The sequence below is a fragment of the Benincasa hispida genome, chromosome 9 (genome assembly GCF_027475165.1).
Source record: "Benincasa hispida cultivar pf3 chromosome 9, pf3_genome.v1.1, whole genome shotgun sequence".
NCBI classification, from domain to species: domain Eukaryota; kingdom Viridiplantae; phylum Streptophyta; class Magnoliopsida; order Cucurbitales; family Cucurbitaceae; genus Benincasa; species Benincasa hispida.
This window is the reverse complement of record NC_143486.1, coordinates 25,612,218-25,631,550: the sequence shown is the minus strand read 5'-3', so window position 1 is coordinate 25,631,550 and position 19,333 is coordinate 25,612,218. Positions and strand designations below refer to the sequence as shown.

General features: G+C 36.9%; 1 protein-coding gene and 1 pseudogene across 1 annotated transcript; one reads left to right on the top strand and one right to left on the bottom strand.

Moving 5' to 3' along the window:
• Positions 1 to 513: 513 nt before the first annotated feature.
• MIRO2 (MIRO-related GTP-ase 2) lies at positions 514 to 18,947 on the bottom strand. Its single transcript, XM_090317821.1, has 13 exons — positions 18,582 to 18,947; positions 17,319 to 17,601; positions 16,601 to 16,777; positions 16,218 to 16,469; positions 15,385 to 15,453; positions 15,194 to 15,249; positions 14,721 to 14,802; positions 2,676 to 2,887; positions 2,458 to 2,527; positions 2,097 to 2,209; positions 1,489 to 1,639; positions 1,106 to 1,292; positions 514 to 985 (listed from the first exon to the last, which is right to left on the bottom strand). The coding sequence occupies exons 1-13, from the start codon at positions 18,779 to 18,781 to the stop codon at positions 912 to 914; spliced, it is 1,926 nt and encodes a 641-aa protein (XP_090173947.1). The 5' UTR covers positions 18,782 to 18,947; the 3' UTR covers positions 514 to 911.
• On the top strand, positions 4,265 to 5,739 carry LOC150033704 (uncharacterized; annotated as a pseudogene).
• Positions 18,948 to 19,333: the final 386 nt, after the last annotated feature.

Below are 19,333 nucleotides of genomic sequence, written 5' to 3'. Positions count from 1 at the left end.
AGATGGATACACAGATTAGAAAAGATGTAAGTAATTGATATATATCTATAAAACCATAACTGAGCTACGGAACGTCTTTTCTGAATGGTAAAAACTTAAAAATTCATGGAAATGAAGGAAATAATGAAAGACAAAGGCAAATACATATATATTTTGGTTCAACAATGAAAATCAAGACTAGTTTTTAGTAACTAACAAGATAGGTTCCCAAGAAAGGAATAGACATCCTCATTCATATTAGCAATTACTTAAACAAGATACCATCATGAAGCCAGAGGATGGAACCTAGATGGCAGATGCGCAGCTGTTTAGCCACACGAGACACACCAAAATGAGAAGCAATTTTAGCAAAAGGGATGGTTTGAAATGACGTTCTAAGTGTTTAGAAGAGTGTTCCTAAACACTTGAGTCATTCGAAACCGAGCCTTTAAGTATGATAATAAAATAAAATAAATCACGATAAAGGAATACATGGCGTAATTGAATAAAAAATAAAGCACAAAGCCATAAAAATGAGAGAGCAGCATCTATCTTTGCATTATTGTAATTGCTTTAAATAACATCAGTTACATGGAGAACTGGTAGCCCCAACAAACTCGTTCCACTTACAGGACAGCCAGCCCCAAGTCCTCCTCTTTGAATTCCTTCTGGTCCATAAATACAAGTTAGACAAATAATTTGAAACAAAGAACAAATGATCGATGAATAGTTGGGTAGGTATGAAATTTAGATCCCAACTTGAAAGAAATACCAAAAGTATTCTTTCTATAAATAACCAAATATGCTTCTAGATTACATCAAAACATCAATTAGAAAAAGACAGAAACGTAGAACTTAACCAAAAAAGAGCAAAGAAAAATTGACTGTAATAGCAGTACTTAACAGCAACCACACAAGTTGATTTCTTGCAGCTAATTTGAGGTGTTTTTCCTGGCAGCGTATGCACGGCAAGCAGCTAATCCAATAACTCCCACAGCAGCTCCAACTGTAATTTGCGACAGGAGAAATCAGCATGATCATTGTTAGTTTTCTAACATTTGTAATATGTTTCTATTCTTCTCTTCTGTAAGGAGTTGGAAAAAGAAATGGATGAACCAAAACATACCTGAGACAAATATCAGAGAGCGACTAAAGAGTTTGTGATACCGCTTACGGTTCCTCCCTCTCTCTGTTTCTGGAATGTTTGTATGAGGATGTTCTGCGGCACTCAGAATTTTATTGAATACATTGCTTAAGTCACCTGATTTTGAGCTCACAGGTATGGGTGCTTCTATTCCCAATCCCTGACAAACCTAAAATAGATGACTGAAGTTAAACTAAAATTCTAGTGAATCGTGTACAAAATACATTTGTAACCGTCATAATGTAAAACAGAGAAGTTGAGGTGAAATTTATTTTATCCTTGCACATTAGAGAGTGGGTACTTTGGATAAAAACCTAGCATGAAAGTTTGAACTGCGTGTATAGAGGCAAGAATGGTAAGCATACCCTCACTGAGTCTTGTACTGCAAGTGGAGATGGATCAAGATCATCCTTGGCAGCAATAACAATGCAAGGAACTCCAAAGCCGCTAACTTCTCCCTTCCTTGCGACCTCAACAAGTAGTTCTCTTGATCTATTCCATGAATCTTCATCTGAACTGTAGAGAGTGAATCAATATCGAAATGAAGCTCTGTTAGACAAAGAAATATAATCGACAGTTCATAAACAATGATCCACGATAGTGAATACTACATTCATCAAGAACCAATTTCATTTTAGCTTTTAGATTAATGTTACTCATCATAGTTCAGATGACTATGGAAATATGATGTATCAAAGTCGACATCAACTTATTAGAAGTTTTCTAAACATCCTAGATCACGCACATTTATGCCTAATACTAGCAAACACAAATTCTTATTGAATATGTAGCATATTTAAGCAACAATGATAAAAAGTTGTGTTTCTTGTTCAAATACAAATGGCATATTTAAGCAACACAAGCAGCCAATTTTCAACTCTTAAAGTTGCAGTTACCCCAAATGAAATAATAGAAAACTTCATATTTGTCTGTCATGTTAGCAATGAAAATCTAGTAAAAATTGTCATGTCACCTATCATAGACAAAAACAGCAACATCACATCCTGCCAAACACTCTTCATTTGAAAGAAATTTATGGACGCCATCTTCAGGTATCTCTCTCAATATAAGTGTCTTCTGACCTCCCTAATAATGTAAACAGTACAATAAACATGATCAAAAGACCAAATAAGATTCAGATTTTAGAACCATAAAAGCTATACTGCGAAAGATTAACTGGTAAATATGTAAATTTAAATATTATGACTGCTCTGAACTCTCATGTTTCAGCGCCTGTGGAACTTAAAAGATATGTGGTTCTGACCCTTTTTTTTTCCCTTTTGAGGGAGGATGAGAAAAGAGGACAAAATCATATGAAAACACATTGTAGTCACCTGAACACTTTCAAGCATATTCATGACGTAACCATCTTCAGTTGTTGAGCTATAGTTTTTTGAATAAGGCCTGAAAGGAAAGTCAAGTAAAAAAAAAATTAAAAAGCAATCTGAAGATGGTAATAATGAAGATATTATAAAAGATTGTGCAATAAAGCTGATAAGGCAAAGGTATAAGTGAAATCATCACTAAGAAGTTATCAGTAAAGGCATGAGACCTTCGGATTAAGGTATTCAAAAGAGCTGACTTTCCAGCCTTTTTAGGACCAAAGACAAAGCATTGAAACACGTTTCTTTCTGTTTTTTGCTTTTTGCGATCTGTCAATCTTCTCCTAGTAACACAGAGTGCTTTAGCTGGATCACCACCATATCCAATGTATATTAAATTAGCCAAACTCCGTGGAGGATCCAATATCGTCATCAGAGCCCACTGCAGTCACATAACCGACTGTTGTCATAATAGATCAATATTTTTTATACGAAACAAAATATCATTTCATTGAACAATGAAGTTAACATAACTTCGTGAAACAATCAATAGTTTACTTTTTAGATGAGAAACAATAATTTATGGGCAGAATGAGATTACAAAAGATCAGGAAAGATATCCAAAATCTCCAAGCCAAAGAAAGTAACAACAAAGGTTGTGCACACAAAATTGCCAAGTCGTTTTTTTTTCTTTTTTGGGGTAAAAAACAGTCCAATTGGCATTAATAGAAATGTCACGGGATAGGTACAGAGGAATTGGATAGAGAATTCCAAAAAGAGGCCACAAACGAATAATATCCTTCAAACTTTTGAAATGTTCTCTCATTCATCTCTAAAGCACTTCTGACAAAATGGCCCAAGAGGCATTGAGCCGAAGAGTCCTCAGCTTACCTTTGAAGCTTTGACCATTGGTAGTCCTCAAAGCAAAGGGGAACCGAGAACCAAAAAAGTTTAAGCAGCTTCCACCAAAGCTTAGCACGTAAGGTCAGATGAGTACAAGGTGATCAGCGATTAATCCTGTTATTTTGTTATTTCTTTCCTGTTATTTTGTTATTTCTTAGGTACCAGAGAATTTAGGTAAAATTTAATCGAAAATGCAATTACAATATCCCAAAACTTCGAGAGGTCTAAATTCCCCCAAAACAATTCCTCAAAATTGGCTACTATTTGTATTTATAAACACGGCTCTAACAAATTATCTAGCTAACGGGTAAGACTAATATGCCCTTGATATCCCAACAATACTTGTGTTGATTTATGCAAATTTTTTATTTTATTTGATCTTATTTGCTGTAATTATTCTGTTAAATTCTTTCCTATTTTGTCAATATTTTCCTTATTTCATTAAGTCTGTATTCTATTTAAATTAGGAGCATTGTACTTTTGTAAGTGTGAGAAATAATACATTTTACACATGGTATTAGAGCAAAACTATACTCAAAACCCTAAAAACCCTAATTTTTTTAAAAACCTAGGAGTGTCGCCGTCACCAGCACCGCCAATCTCGTTTCTCGCTCGTTGTTATCGCCGGACATACAGAGCTCGCCGGCCAACGTATCTCCGCTAGATCCACCTACCGCCGGCGTGGGTCTCTTCACAAATTGCGTGTTTTACGTGGGTTTTTCGGCCCCTTTTTTTCCCTTTCGACGTGAGTATCTACCATCCAGTCAACTGCTAGGTTGTCTTTCATTTGCTAGCCGGTCACATTTGCAACTCTGTCGCCATGTTCCACCGCCGACAGCGTTTCTTCTTCATTTTCTTTTCTATTGTTTTTCCAGATTTACTATTTGCCTTTTTGGGTTTGTGTTTTTTCAGCAATATGTCAGACACTAAGACCCCCATTGCTAAAGTTTGCAACAATCGTATCCACTCAACTGGTCCCACTGTCCAAATAACCACCATTCGACTTAATGGGGATAATTTTCTTTGTTGGTCCCAAAGTATTCGGATGTATATTCGTGGCCAAGGGAAGATTGGCTACATCACGAGAGAAAAAACTGCCCCTAGTCCAGATGACCCGTCATTTTCCGGGTGGGACACTGAAAACTCCATGGTTATGACTTGGCTTGTCAATTCCATGGTTGAAGATATCGGCTCTAACTACGTGTGTTACTCTACTACCAAGGAAATATGGGATAGTGTAACTCAGATGTATTCTGATTTGGGCAACCAGTCATAAGTGTTTGAGTTGAACCTGAAGTTGGGAGATATACGACAAGGAAATAACTCAATTACACAATACTTTCACTTCCTAAAACGGATTTGGCAAGACCTTGACCTTTTTGATACGTATCAGTGGAAGTCTACAAAGAACCAAAAGCACTATAGGAAAACTGTTGAAGATGGTCATATTTACAAGTTCCTTGCCAGTCTCAATGTTGAGTTTGATGAAGTTGGAGGTAGAATACTTGGAAAAGCTACTCTTCCAACTATTAATGATGTTTTTTCTGAAGTTCGCAGGGAAGAAAGTCGCAGGAATGTTATGATTTGTAGAAAAACTATTGATTCAGTTGAATGCTCAGCATTGGTGATCGAAAATACTGGGATGAAGGCTTCTGATCAATCCAACAAGGCACATGAAAAGCCTCATGTCTGGTGCAACCATTGCAATAAACCTCGACATACGAGTGAAACTTGTTGGAAACTTCATGAAAAACCTACGAATTGGAAAAGTTCTAAGCAAGGTGAGAGAAATTCTCATCCGCATACCTCTAGTGCTCATGTTGTTAAGTCCAACCCATTTAGTAAAGAGCAAATTGATCAAATTTTGAAGCTGCTAAGTTCCACTTCATCATCTAGTAATCCTAGTGTTTCCCTGGCCCAATCAGGTACTTATCCTCAAGCTCTCTCTTGCCTTAATTCAGCTCCGTGGATTATTGATTCCGAAGCCTCTGATCATATGACTAGTTCCTCTTGTTTATTTGAATCGTATTTGTCTGTGTATTGCAATGAAAAAATTCACATTGCTGATAGTAGCTTCACCTCTATTGCAGGAAAAGGAACTATTTCTTTGACTACAAAACTTACATTACGTTTTGTCCTTCATGTTCCAAAATTAGCCTGTAATTTGTAATCTGTTGGTAAAATCTCTAGGGATGCTAACTGTTGTGTTATCTTTTGTGAAACTCATTGTATCTTTCAGGATCAGGACTCGGAGGAACGATTGGACGTGCTAGGATGATTGATGGTCTCTATTACTTTGATGACGTTTCCGCTAGTCATCAAAAAGTCCAGGGCTTGAGTAGTGTTTGTTCTCCTTCTGTTAAAGGAAACTATAATGCTTTGGCATCGTAGATTAGGGCATCCGAATTTCTTCTACTTAAAGTATTTGTTCCCCGACTTATTTAAAGGATTTGATTGTACCGTTTTTCAATGTGAAAGTTGCATCTTTGCCAAACATCATCGATCTACTTATTTGCCTAAACCTTACAATGCTTCATCACCTTTTTCCTTAATTCATACTAATGTTTGGCATCTAAAGTCTTAACTCAGAGTGGTAAGCATTGGTTTGTTACCTTTATAGATGATCACGCTCGTTTAACTTGGCTTTATTTGTTAACAAAAAAGCCAAAGGTAAAAGAGGTTTTTGTTCGGTTTTACAATATGGTTGAGACTCAATTTCAAACTAAAATTCAAATTCTTCACTCTGATAACGGCACTAAATATTTCAATGAACCATTAACCAATTTTCTGCAAGATAAGGGTATTTTTCATCAGGCTACGTGTCGTGACACACCTCAACAAAATGGCATTACTGAGCGAAAAAATAGACACTTACTTGAAGTTGCTCGCGCCCTTATGTTTTCTATGAATGTTCCAACATATCTGTGGGGTGATGCTATTCTTACGGCTGCATATTTGATTAATCGAATGTCATCTAAGGTTTTGAGTTTTAAAACTCCTCTGAATTACTTCAACGAGTCTTTTCCTAATAGCCGACTGTTCTCTGATTTACCAATTAAATTATTTAGGTGTACTGCTTATGTCCATACTCCTACCCTTTCTCAAACTAAACTTGATCCTCGAGCCACCAAATGTATTTTTGTAGGTTATGTCCCTCATAAAAAGGCTTACAAATGTTTTTATCCTTTGACCAATAAGTATTTTGAGAGTATAGATGCGTATTTTTTGGAAAATTAACCTTTTTTTAGCCCAAATTCTCTTCAGGGGGAGACATCTAACCTTGAAGATATGTTTCCCCCTGAAGAGAATTTTTGGGACACTTCATTATCTCTCCCAAACATCAGTGGTCTTAAAATTATGAATTATAGTCCTTTGATGCCAAGTGTGGAGAGTTCTTCAAGGGGAGAAACACTACAAAATGACTCAATAAGTCGAAATCCTATACTTCAGGTTTATACTAGAAGAAACTCAACTCAAAGAGATCGAGATCAAACAGTTGACTTATCACAGGACCAATCAAAAACTCCGATGAATGATCCTAAAGATCCAGGTATTAGACATTCTACCCCTATTTCTCCTAGTTCTTCATCTCCTTCTAATCCTTTATCTGATATCTCTGATCTTGATATTCCAATAGCCCATAGAAAAGGTATTCGTCAATGCACTAAATACCCTATTGCAAACTACCTCTCTTACCATAGATTGTCTGATGATTATAGAGTTTTCACCTCTAGGATAACAAATCTATTTGTGCCAAGGAATATACTGGAAGCCTTGAATGATCCGAATTGAAACTTAGCAGTTATGGAAGAGATGAGTGCTCTAGAAGAAAATGGCACATAGGAAGTTGTTGAGCTTCCAAAAGATAAGAGAACATTGGGATGTAAATGGGTGTTTACTATAAAGTGCAAAGCTGATGGGAATGTTGAAAGATACAAAGTGAGGCTAGTTGCTAAAGGCTTTACACAAACCTATGGGATTAATTATCATGAAACATTTGCCCATGTTGCAAAAATCAATTCCATCAGAATATTGTTATCTATCGCAATTAATTGTGAGTGGCATCTTTATCAGCTTGATGTAAAAAATGTCTTCCTTAATGGTAAACTTGGAGATGAGGTATTTATGAACTTACCACCAGGATTTGAAGCCAATCTTGGAACTAATAAAGTTTGTAAGTTAAAGAAATCTCTCTATGGTCTTAAGCAATCTCCTAGAGCGTGGTATGGGCGTTTTGAGAAAACAGTAACAGGTTATGGTTTTTGTCAGAGTCAAGCAGATCACACCATTTCTACAGACATACTAGTCATGATATTGTCTGATGATCATAGAGCTTTCACCTCTAGGATAACAAATCTATTTGTGCCAAGGAATATCCAAGAAGTCTTGAATGATCCGAATTGGAACTTAGCAGTTATGGAAGAGATGAAGCTGAGATGAACTTAAAGGACAAACTAGCTAATGAATTCCAAATTAAAGACTTGGGAACCTTGAAATACGTCTTAGGGATGGAATTTGCTAGATCAAAACAAGGTATCTTTGTTAATCAAAGAAAATATGTCGTTGATTTATTCAAAAAGAAGAGTTTACTTGGTTGTTGTACAGCATAAACTCCTATTGAGCCAAACTTAAAATTACAAGCTGCAAGGGATACAGAGATAAAAGACAAGGAGAAATATCAGAGATTCGTGGGAAGACTTATTTATCTATCCCATACTCGTCCAGATATTGCTTTTGCTGTCAGTGAGCCAGTTCATGCATGCCCCAGGGCCAATCCACTTTGAAGTTGTCTACAGAATTCTAAGATATTTGAAAGGGACTCCAGGAAAAGGGATACTATTTAAGAAGAATGGTCATTTACAAGTGGAAATTTACACTGATGCCGATTGGGCACGCAGTATCACAAACAGGAGATCAACTTCTGGCTATTGTTCCTTTGTTGGAGGCAATCTTGTTACATGGCGAAGCAAGAAACAAAGTGTGTAGCCAGAAGTAGTGTTAAAGCAGAGTTCAAGGCTTTAGTACATGGAATTTGTGAAGGCATATGGATAAAAGGATTATTGGAGGAATTGAAATTTATCCAGGTATCGCCTATACGAGTTTATTATGACAATAAGGCTGCTATCTCTACAGCACACTACACAGTCTTATATGACAAGACAAAACATATAGAGGTTGATAAACACTTTATAAAGGAGAAGATTGATATTTGAGTGATATGTACTACCTATCTCCCTACAACTGAGCAAATTGTTGATGTACTGACAAAGGGGCTCTCAAGATTACAATTCGACAAATTGATTAGCAAGATAGCAATGGAAGACATCTTTAAACCAACTTGAGGGAGAGTGTTGATTTATGCAAATATTTTATTTTATTTGGTCTTATTTGCTGTAATTATTCTGTTAATTTCTTTCCTATTCTGTCAACATTTTCCTTATTTCATAAGGTCTATATTCTATTTAAATTAGGAGCGTTGTACTCTTGTAAGTGTGAGAAATAATACATTTTACACAACTTGTAACATAGAATTTTCTTCATTTAAGAAAGGAGAATCAAGGCACTAAACGTGAAAAAAGTAAAAGTGGGACTCTTGGAACATTGGTTCAAATCATATGATAGCCACCAACCTAGAATATTAAAAACCAACAAGATTTTTGTCAACCAAATGTTGTGTGGTCGAGCAGTTGCCTCGTGAGATTACTTACACATGATCGTGGATGCATATATACTTATATATATAAAAAGAGAAAACTAAGGGCATTTTAGACCTATTACTAGTGTTTCCAACCGAACTATTCAATTAGTCTAGTAGCCATGAATGCAAGCAATAATTCTATACCATGAAGTCTCAACTCCCAATGGAAACTTCATAACCACTTGGCATATCTCAGAGGAAGAGAAACCAAACTCTAGTTAACGACATGTTACGAACCAAGGTAGTATCAGATGCCTTTGTCCCACATTGGTTAGAATGGGATGACCAATGTGATACTTAAGTGGCTTGACTCTCCCACCCCAATAGTTAGCTTTTGAGGTGTGGTTCTCCAAAGTGCTTAAGTACCTAACAATGATATCAGAGTCGGTTGTTGACGTTCCGAAGTGGAACCAGTGGAGGGTTCTAACCGGGTGTGGCCGAGTGAAGTACCGCCAGAGTAGCCAACGGGACGTCCGCTTTCCGAGGATGGGGTATTGTTAGGTATACTCAATACTTTTGGAAAATGATAATCTTATTGTTTAATCAAAGTAAAGAACGAAAATATGGATAAAGTTTCTTCAACACGAACAAAGATGGATGACCTAAATGACAATAAACTTCAAACAGGGGATGTAACTCCAGAGCAAGTCACAGCCTTCGGTATCTGGTGGTAAAAAATGTAAAGGCCTCTCGACTCATGTCCTCTACCAATAATCTTCTCCGTCATACAATCCTTAAACAAGCAATAACCAGGAAAGAACAAGACAAGACAGTTAAGGTCACGAATAAGTTGGCTAATAGAAATTAAATTAAAAGACAATTGAGGCAAATGTAATAAAGAGGACAAAGAAAGGTATGAGGTAAAAGGAATAGTATCAAATCCAAGAACAAAGAAGGTTGAGCCATCTGCCAAAGTGACAGATGAGGATGAGACATGGGACAAAGGAGTAGAAAATAAGTTAGAATTACCTGTCATATGAGCGGTGGCACCAGAGCCTATGACCCATTTGGTAGATGATGTAAGAAGACATTTTGTATTACCTGTATCGGCAACGGTAGCAATAGAATGTGATGAGGATAATGCTTGTAAGGATTCCTGGAACACTTGAAATTTAGCAAAGTCATCTGCAAAGATGATAACAGTCTTCTCAGCCGTATCATTGGTAGATATAACAATTTTCAACAATCACGTTTCAGATGTCCTGGCTTACGACAATAGTGACAGACGATCACTTGAAAATCTTATTTTCGATTATCATAATTAGGCTTCTAATAATTGTTGGTCATCTCTGGAGTAAACCGAGAGTTATTATTCTTGCTTATAAGAGTACTACTAGGTTGAGAAACAGACAAACCACGTTGAGAACTCTCAATACGAAGAACATGACTGAAGACCTCCTTTGATGACGGAATTTCAGAATTAGAAAGAATCTATGTTTTAGTCATTCCAAATTCAGGTGGAAGTCCATTAAAAAATATCATAACAGCCATCTTTTCTAGTTGAGTTTGTTGAACTTTGACATCTGGACTAAAAGGTAATAATAAAGCAAGTTCGGCAACCGTTTTCTTAAGTCGCATAAAATAGCTTGTAACAGATTCTACTTTCTGTTCAGCTCGAAAAAATTGCATATAAACTTCAAACATTCGATGGACGTGTTCATTTCCAGAGTATAGAAAGTCTAAGAATTCTAAGAGTTCCTTCACAGAATTACAATGATCTACCAAAACAGCGACCTCACTCTCAATAGAGTTCTTAATCTGAAGATAAAGTCAAGCGTCATTATGAAGCCAACCCTTTTTCTTATCATCTTTTGGTAGATCCTCAGTCACATGATCATCTATATCAGTATTAAGTAAATAAATCTGAATTGTTCGACGTCATGGTAATTCGATCCATTTAGCTTGTGTTCTATTATCTTTGATGCTAGAAGAATTACATTAGACACTACCATGTGCTTCATCTCATCCATTAGATCTCACGATCAGAATGAAAGCAAATCAAAATCGAAAGTGAGGTGAATCAAAGAGCAAAAAGCCCCAAGATATAACAAAACAATCACAGACCCTAAGAACAAAAGGGTATTTTTCCAAAAACCTCACACCTGAGTAGATTTCGATGGAACCAAAGGCACAGACGGACCGAAAAATAGGATATGAGATGAACCCAACCGACGGCAACTGAAACAGACATCTCACACGCTCTCACTCCCCGGTGCGTGGCGACAAAGACAAACCCTTCTAGCGGTGCGTGAGCTTCACGCGCGGTGTTTTCCGACGACAGAGAAGACAGAACACGAGCTATGCTCCTCCTAAGTTGGGCGGTGTTGACAAACGGTCACTCAAACTCAATGACCCAAACGTAACCCCTAACTTTGTGAGAAGCGTAAACCCTAGTGCAGTTGTCAAACGAATATTCTAAACCCGAGACGGCTCTGATATCATGTACTTTGTACTTTTGGAGAATGATAATCTTAAGAAAAAAATATCTTTTTGGTCCCTGAGTTTTCAAGGATGTGTGCATTTGGTCCCTAATATTTCAAATTGGCCAATTTAGCCCCTGAATTTTTAAGAATAGGTTTAAAAGGTCCTTCAACTAATAAATTTATTAAATTTTAAATACAATATTGGCTTGAAAGGAGTTGGAATAAAAATATTTTTTATAATCTCTCTCGCCTCTCTTTCCTCTTTCTCACTCCACTTTTATTCTCTCTTTTCTCTTCTAGTCATCTTCTCATTCTTCATTTCAATTGAATCAGAACTACAATGCCCTATTTTATTTCAACCTTTTTCTCTTCTCCGCTCTAATAGCAAACCCAGAATCCTCTGAAGGAGAAAGATCGTATTTTCGGTGTGGGCTCTTCCTCCAGCATATGCCAGAATTAAGAACCTCATGAACAACCTCAAATCTAAGTTCGACAGGACCCAATTTGAGCCACATATCAACTTTGTTGGGGCAATCCGTCAACAAATTTCGCTCGACTTCTCAGGGGATTAAGGCTTATGAAGCCACCGCCGATCATGTATCTACTGGGACTTTCTTCTACCAGTGTGCTTTTGTCCTTTGTCTGCTATGGCCTTCTTCTAGCTGAAGAGAAGGGAGAAAGAGGAGAGAAATAAGAGAAGAAGGAGATATAGATTAAAAAATATATTTTTTGTTCCAACTTATCTTGCCACATCACTATCAAGTCAATATTATGTCTAAGTTTAATAAATTTATTGGTTAAGGGATCTTTTAAACTTATTCTTAAAAACTTAGAGACTAAATTGGCCAATTTGAAACATTAGGGACCAAATGCACATATTCTTGAAAAATCAAGGATCAAAAAGGTTTTTTTTCCCATAATCTTATCATTTAATCAAAGTAAAGATACATATACATATAGGCAAGTCATAAACCCTAATCTAGAGAATGTAAAATTACAATAAAGGACGAATATAAGAATAATATAAATATATATTATAACATTAGGAACCAAGGTAGTATGGGATGCCTTTGTCCCACATTGATTAAAATGGGATGACCAATGTGGTACTTAAATGGCTTGGCCCTCCCACCCCAATAGTTGGCTTTTAGGGTATGATTCTCCAAGGTGCTTAAGTACCTAACAATGGTATCAAAGCCGATTGTTGACGTTCAATAGTGGAACCGGCAAAGACTTATGGCCAGGTGTGGCCGAGTGAAGTACCGCTGGAGTAGTCGCCGGGACATGAGCTTTCCGGGGATGGGGTATCGTTAGGAACCAAGGTAGTATGGGATGCCTTTGTCCCACATTGGTTAGAATGGGATGACCAATGTGATACTTAAGTGACTTGGCTCGCCCATCCCAATAGCTAACTTTTGGTGTGTGGTTCTCCAAGGTGCTTAAGTACCTAACAATGTTATCAGAGCCGGTTGTTGATATTCCGGAGTGAAACCGACGAGGATTCTAACCGAGTGTGGCCAAGTGAAGTATCATCGGAGTAGTCGCCACGACATCCGCTTCTGAGGATGGGGTATTGTTAGGAACCAAGGTAGTATGGGATGCCTTTTTCCGCATTGGTTAGAATGGGATGACCAATGTGTTACTTAAGTGGTTTGGCTCTCTCACCCCAATAACTAGCTTTTGGTGTGTGGTTCTCCAAGATACTTAAGTACCTAACACAACAAGTGGTTGGTCAACCATTTCAACCATTTCCTAGAAGTCTCTAATTACACTACTAGTCTTATGAGAACTGACTACTGAGCAAGGGAAAATAAAGACTTCAAAGAAATAGTCTGGAAGAATGGCTTTAGTATGAGTGCAACTCGTTTCTTCTCTGGAGAACATAGATTTCTTGATCTTCCCTTTACTAACCCTGCTAGAAATCTTTTCCACCATATGCCCATAGAACTCCTTGCTTTCAAGCCTACCGCAAAAGAGGATTAAAGGACACAAATATTCAAGAGACCACTCCCCAAACTCTACTCCTTGGCTATATCTTCAAGAAAAACGAATCGGCACTAGGGTGAACAACGCCAACAGCAAAAGGTCAAAATTTCTAAACAAGTTTTGAAGAAGGTTTCTTTTATCCTAACAAGTTGTGAAGAAGTTAACAACTTCAATTTTATCCCCCTTCAATTGCCCACTTGTTCATTGTTTTGGGAAGTTCACACTCCCAAGCACGTCAACTTTTTTGTGTGTTGGATTTTACATAACAGAATTAACACTTTGGACCCTCGTACGAGGCATGCATCCTTTTTGAGAGGTGCGGGGAAGCATTGAAGACCCATATCATCTTTTATGGAGTATTCGATGTACTTTTCAATGTAAAACCATCTTTCTAAGACCTTCAATGTTTATTTGGGCCACCCTAGAGTTTGTAGTTCTATTATGGAGTTCCTTCTCCATTCTCCATTTTCGTGAGAAGGCGCCGTTGTTATTGCATGTTGGCTTCTCTACAATTTTCTGGAGACTTTGGGCTGAGAGAAACAAGAAGAATATCAGAGGATGGGAGAGTTCTTAGGAAGAGGTTTGATATGTTGCTACATTTCACGTTTCTTCATGGGTATTAGTGTCCAACTTTGAGGTTTTATTTTCTTTTAGTTTAGCTCCTCTTATTTTGATGTTTTTTGTGCATGCCAATCTCTCATCTTTCTTGACGAAAGCTTGGCTTTTTATCCAAAAGAAAAAAAAGAAAAACTAATAATAATAATTTATCAGTAGATGTGGAATGATAAGGTTTCCCCAACAATATATCAGTAGTTTAGAGGTATAGAATCACTCCCAACCTGAAAGCCTTCAGCGAGACCTTCCCTCAAGTAGCCTACTAAAGACACCAGCAACTAGCACAAAGAGGAAGGGAGAAAGGAAATTTCCTTGCCTCACTTCCATCTAATGAACAATCCTCCTTCTAGGTCTCCTATTAATGATAATAGAAAAACCCAAAATGGATCATTGTTAGGAATGAAAGTTTTGGTTTAAAACACGGGAGCACGAACAATCATATATTGAAACTATCCTTAAAATTTATAGAGAAAATGGATTAAAAAATATGCAACCTCAACAATATCATTTGCACACTTACTAACATACCTATAGGTTTTCAGGGTTGCAACACTCTTACCATCAATTACATCCAGAACGACAGTACTCATATTCATAAAACATATAGGAATGGTTAATGTAGCAAAAAAATAGCTCCCATTATACCATACCTGGGATAGAAATCCATTGAGAGTTAAATTTCCAAGAGAAGTTCTCTCTGCGGAATCCCTGTAAGGAGGCTCATCCCAAGGACTGATTTAAACAAGCAATGAGAAAATATTAATAAGGCCAGTTAAATATTACTAATATCTGCACATATTAGTTAAATAAATTTTTTCAAGGAATTATACCCATAAGGTCCATAAGCAATAAATTGAAATTGATAATGATTAAATAGCTGGAGAACTGAACTAAAATGTTTATTAAGAACAGTTTTGTGGTAAAAATATGAAGTGTTTAAATTCTAAGGTGGAACAAATATTTTGTTTAAAATAAAAAATAAAGATATAATTGCTTGCTATGTCCATAATGAATCTGTACAAAATTGAAGCCGAATGGAGGACATGCCAATAAGTTAACGCAAGTAACATTAAAATGAATGACATGTAACATGAGAAAAGGTTGCTAGAGTAACAAAGGCGACCTTTCTGGAGCAGTACTGAATAGTTCCTCGAGCTCTATTGGACGCAGGGCTCCATCCTACCAATCCCAACCAAATGCATTTTGAGGTTCAAAAGAAGGTTAACACCGTTAAACAGCCTCAACTACCAAATATCACTGCAGCAGGGGGAAAAAACATGGTGCAAAAAAATCTCAGGGTAGGCGAATACACACATTATCTTTGTCGAGCAATTTGAATACACCACGCAAGAAATCCAAGGCTTCATTTGACAGCTCCATGCTCTAACAATAACATCCAGCAAGTATGTTATACACAAACATCTGTTGAGTAAATTGTTACAGGGGGTAAAGTTCGTTATTCATGGTAGTTAAATACTGGAAAATTCAGAGGATATGAAAATGATACATTATTGAATTGTATATTAATTTCAAACCTACTGATGGTTCCTGTGTTTTCTTTAGAAATAAACAACTCATAAGTGGTGATTCATTATTTATTTTTAATAATAGAAAATGGCAATTTTTTATGAGGAACTACCACTCCATTAAGAAGAGGGAGCAAAACTCAATGACCAGAGAGATAAAAGTCCCCCATTCCAAGGAATCAGGCCAAGCAGCACCCCAGTCTTTGTTCACGAAGAATGTACAGTAGCTACCAAAAAACACGCATCTGACACTTCGACCAGAGGCTTTATGAAACACAAAGGTACAAAATGGGCTGCGTGAGGAGAGAAATCTCTCAAAAAGAAAATTTGAATAGTTCACCTCTAAAGGATCCATCTAAAAAGTACAAGAGGCCTACGCAGCTGAAGCATCCAGAAATAACTACTACCCCACATTTCCATAAATTGAAAAGAAAAATGAGTGGAAATCTATAAATTACAAGGACAAGGATACCCAAAGAGATAAGTTACATTCAATAGACACTGCAAACGAAACTTACAAACGAAAATCCCTTCGTCGACATGTAGCCAACTCATCTAAAATAATAAACCTTTTTTTTTTTTTTTTTGAAAGGGTGATCAGGTGAAGAAAATAGAAGTTACTTGATCAGGAGCTTGTTTAGATGGAACTGGAAGATAATCTCCACTCAAATTCAAATCATCATCATAGCCAAATTTCCTTAACACTGCCCAAGTAGTCTCAAGGCGCCCTTTTTCTATGAATAGAGCATGAAGGAATAGGAACCCAGGAAGGGTAAGACCACGATCATTAACTCCATTTGGTAAGTTTTCTTGCACAATTCTTTTAACACCCACTATTTCCGCTGGCTGCAATGAAGCATTGAAGCACTGAACCTGTTTAAAAGTTGACAGATGTTAGCTTCAAAGAAAGAAAGAGAAAGTGCCATAAAATGACCGGATGGAAAACGGGAAGGAAAAGAAGTTCTCTTGGGGGAGATGCAGGAAGAGAGACGTGAGAATGTGACCTGAAATTCATTCAGCTCTTCATCACTAAGGGCACCATCCATGTCACGATCACAAAGAGTAAATACCCTTCTCAAAGCATTTTTGCATCGGGGTTTCAAACTTTGTCCTTCTAAATCAAACAATGGTGCTGTTGGATGAAGCACTGCCCTTTGAGCATAATAAAAAACTTCCGGCACCTGTAAACAAGTAGTTTAGAGTTTCAAGATTCAACAGGAACAAACTTAAAATGCAAAATAGGCTTTTAATTGACACTTGACAGAGAAATTGAAGCTCTATGAGATACTTTAAATTATACAACACTAAATAAGGATAAAACTAAAATGGCAAATGGAAATGATATCTGACATGCAGTATATCAAATAACGTTGCAGCAACAGTGGAAAGAAAATGGAAGACGACATTCCATGTACTTCACTACAAATGGCAATAGCATTAAGGTGCAACTTACTGCTGCAAATAAATTAATGGTGGTTAAATTAAAAAAAAACAAAAACAAAAAAAAATGAAAATGATGGTGCAAGTTACTAACACTTTTTTTAACAAGATATGAACTTTTCATTGATAGATTTCAACAGTTACGAAAACATCCAAGGGATACAAACCCCTCAACACTAATTGAAGCTTATTTCTCAATTGAAAGCTAAATAATCCAGTAAGAAAGAAAGCTCAAAGGAGAATAAATCAATAAGCAACAAAAACAAATGGCTTCTCAAATACCTGAAGTAGCGTAGCCGCAGAGCATTCTATACAAGTTTCAATCTCCCTGAATTGTTTCATAATGGGTGCGACGATATCCTCCATGCTTATTGGATGGTGTTCGTCACGCAAATCTAGCTTGCAGCCAACCAGAATAACGGGTGCCTTCACCTCCAACTGGCGCAGTTCATTGAGCCAGTACGAGGTCAGACGGTTAAGAGTCATCGGTTGATCACATGCATAAGTTAATAACACTGCATCCGCACGCTTCAGTTCTTCATAGAGCTTGAATTTGTTATCCGTGCTAATTATAGATAGATCATAAGAAATTAATCACAAATTGAAATAGCAGCAAGAAAAGGAGTCACTACATACTGGAGGGAAAAAAATAGGATAAAATAACTAGCGTAAACTAAAATTTAGAGGAAAGAGAAAACGATTGTCATTAAACACTATTACCAAACTGAAAAACATACACGGATCTATATCAAATACAATATTTGAAGCAAACAGAAGACAGATACAACTATAACATTTTTTTTTTTTTCATTTGACCGTGAAAAGGAACTTTGAGGCAAGAAAATATGGCAGTTGTATTAAACACGAGCACTTCCAACAACGGAAAAAATAAAGTAACCCTTATCAACTATGACATTCAAATCACTCAGAAATCACAAATACTAAAACAGTCTTAAATTGAACCGTTGAATGAAAAGTTTGAGGCAAGAAAAAATGAAAGTTGTTTTAAAGACTGGCACTACCTAACACTGAAATCACGAGCGAGTGCATATCAAATATGGCGTTCAAACCACCCAGAAATCAGAAACACATAAACATTCTTTCATTGAACCGGATGAGATTTTTAAAGAAACGACAAATTAGAGCTACGTTAAACACTAGCACTCTCTAAAACTGAAAACCAGAAACGAATCCGTATCAAATATGAGATTCGAATCACTCAGATATCACAAATACACCAACATTCTTTTATTGAACCATTAAATGAAAATTTTAAGGGAAAAAGAAAATGGAAGTAAAATTAAACACCAGCTGAGAAACACAAACGAATCCATATCAAACATGACATTTGAATCGCTCAGAAATCACAAATACACAAGCACTTATTAACTGAACCGTTGGATGCGATTTTTTAAGAAAAGAAAAATGGAAGTACATTAAACACCAACACTTCATAAACCCGAAAAGCATAAACGAATCCCTATCCAAAATGACATCCGAATCACTCAGAGATCACAGAAAACACAAACACGAACAGTCGCAAACCTGGAGGAGGAGTCTATAATGGTGAGCGGGACGCCGTCAGCGTAGAAATCGGCGGGAAGATGAGTCGGAGGAAGCACAGAGGGAACGTTGTCGGGGAATGATTCGGTGGCGGCGGCGGCAATCAAGCTAGATTTTCCGGTGCCTCGATCGCCGGCGACGACTATTCGAACGCTGGTGCGGGCGCCGGTCTTAGCTGCCATTGGAACAGCGAAACAGGGAGAGAGAGAGAGAGAGGGAGGGAGAGAGAGGAATTAGTTCGTTGGATGCATAAGATTGAAGGCCACGACGTGGGAAATAATGGACCGAGGGAGTCGAATGCAAATACGCTTGGTGTGTTGTGCGAGGTTTGAAATTTTTAGCTATGGGGCGTTTGGTGTACGATAAAAGCAGTTGAGTTATAATTATTAGGTAGGCCATTAAATTATCTGGAGAATTAAGTTTTCTATATTTGTTGTGTAAAGTTAGTTGAATTGGTAATTATTATCTATGTTTGGTATGTTTGGAAGTCCGTAGTGTTGAATTGAGTTGGGATATCTGATGCAGTTGTTTTAAATAAGATTAATTCTTTTTATTTCATTTTTTATTTTTTGGTTTTATGCTTTGATATTGTTAATTCATTTTTAACCATACACCTATTTTCTCAAATCATTGAGGACATAAATTGGACAATCTCAATTTGTATAACATAATAGATTATTTTCCATTATTCTTTTCAAAGACCGTGATAATTCTAATTCCCTTCAATGGGTAAA

Coding starts and splice junctions, on each gene's coding strand:
- MIRO2 (XM_090317821.1), bottom strand. CDS start 18,781: ATGGCAGCTAAGACCGGCGCCCGCACCAGCGTTCGAATAGTCGTCGCC. Junction 16,778..17,318: donor CTGCGGCTACGCTACTTCAG/GTATTTGAGAAG, acceptor ACTTGTTTACAG/GTGCCGGAAGTTTTTTATTA. Junction 14,803..15,193: donor TTCAGTACTGCTCCAGAAAG/GTCGCCTTTGTT, acceptor TGTTTAAATCAG/TCCTTGGGATGAGCCTCCTT.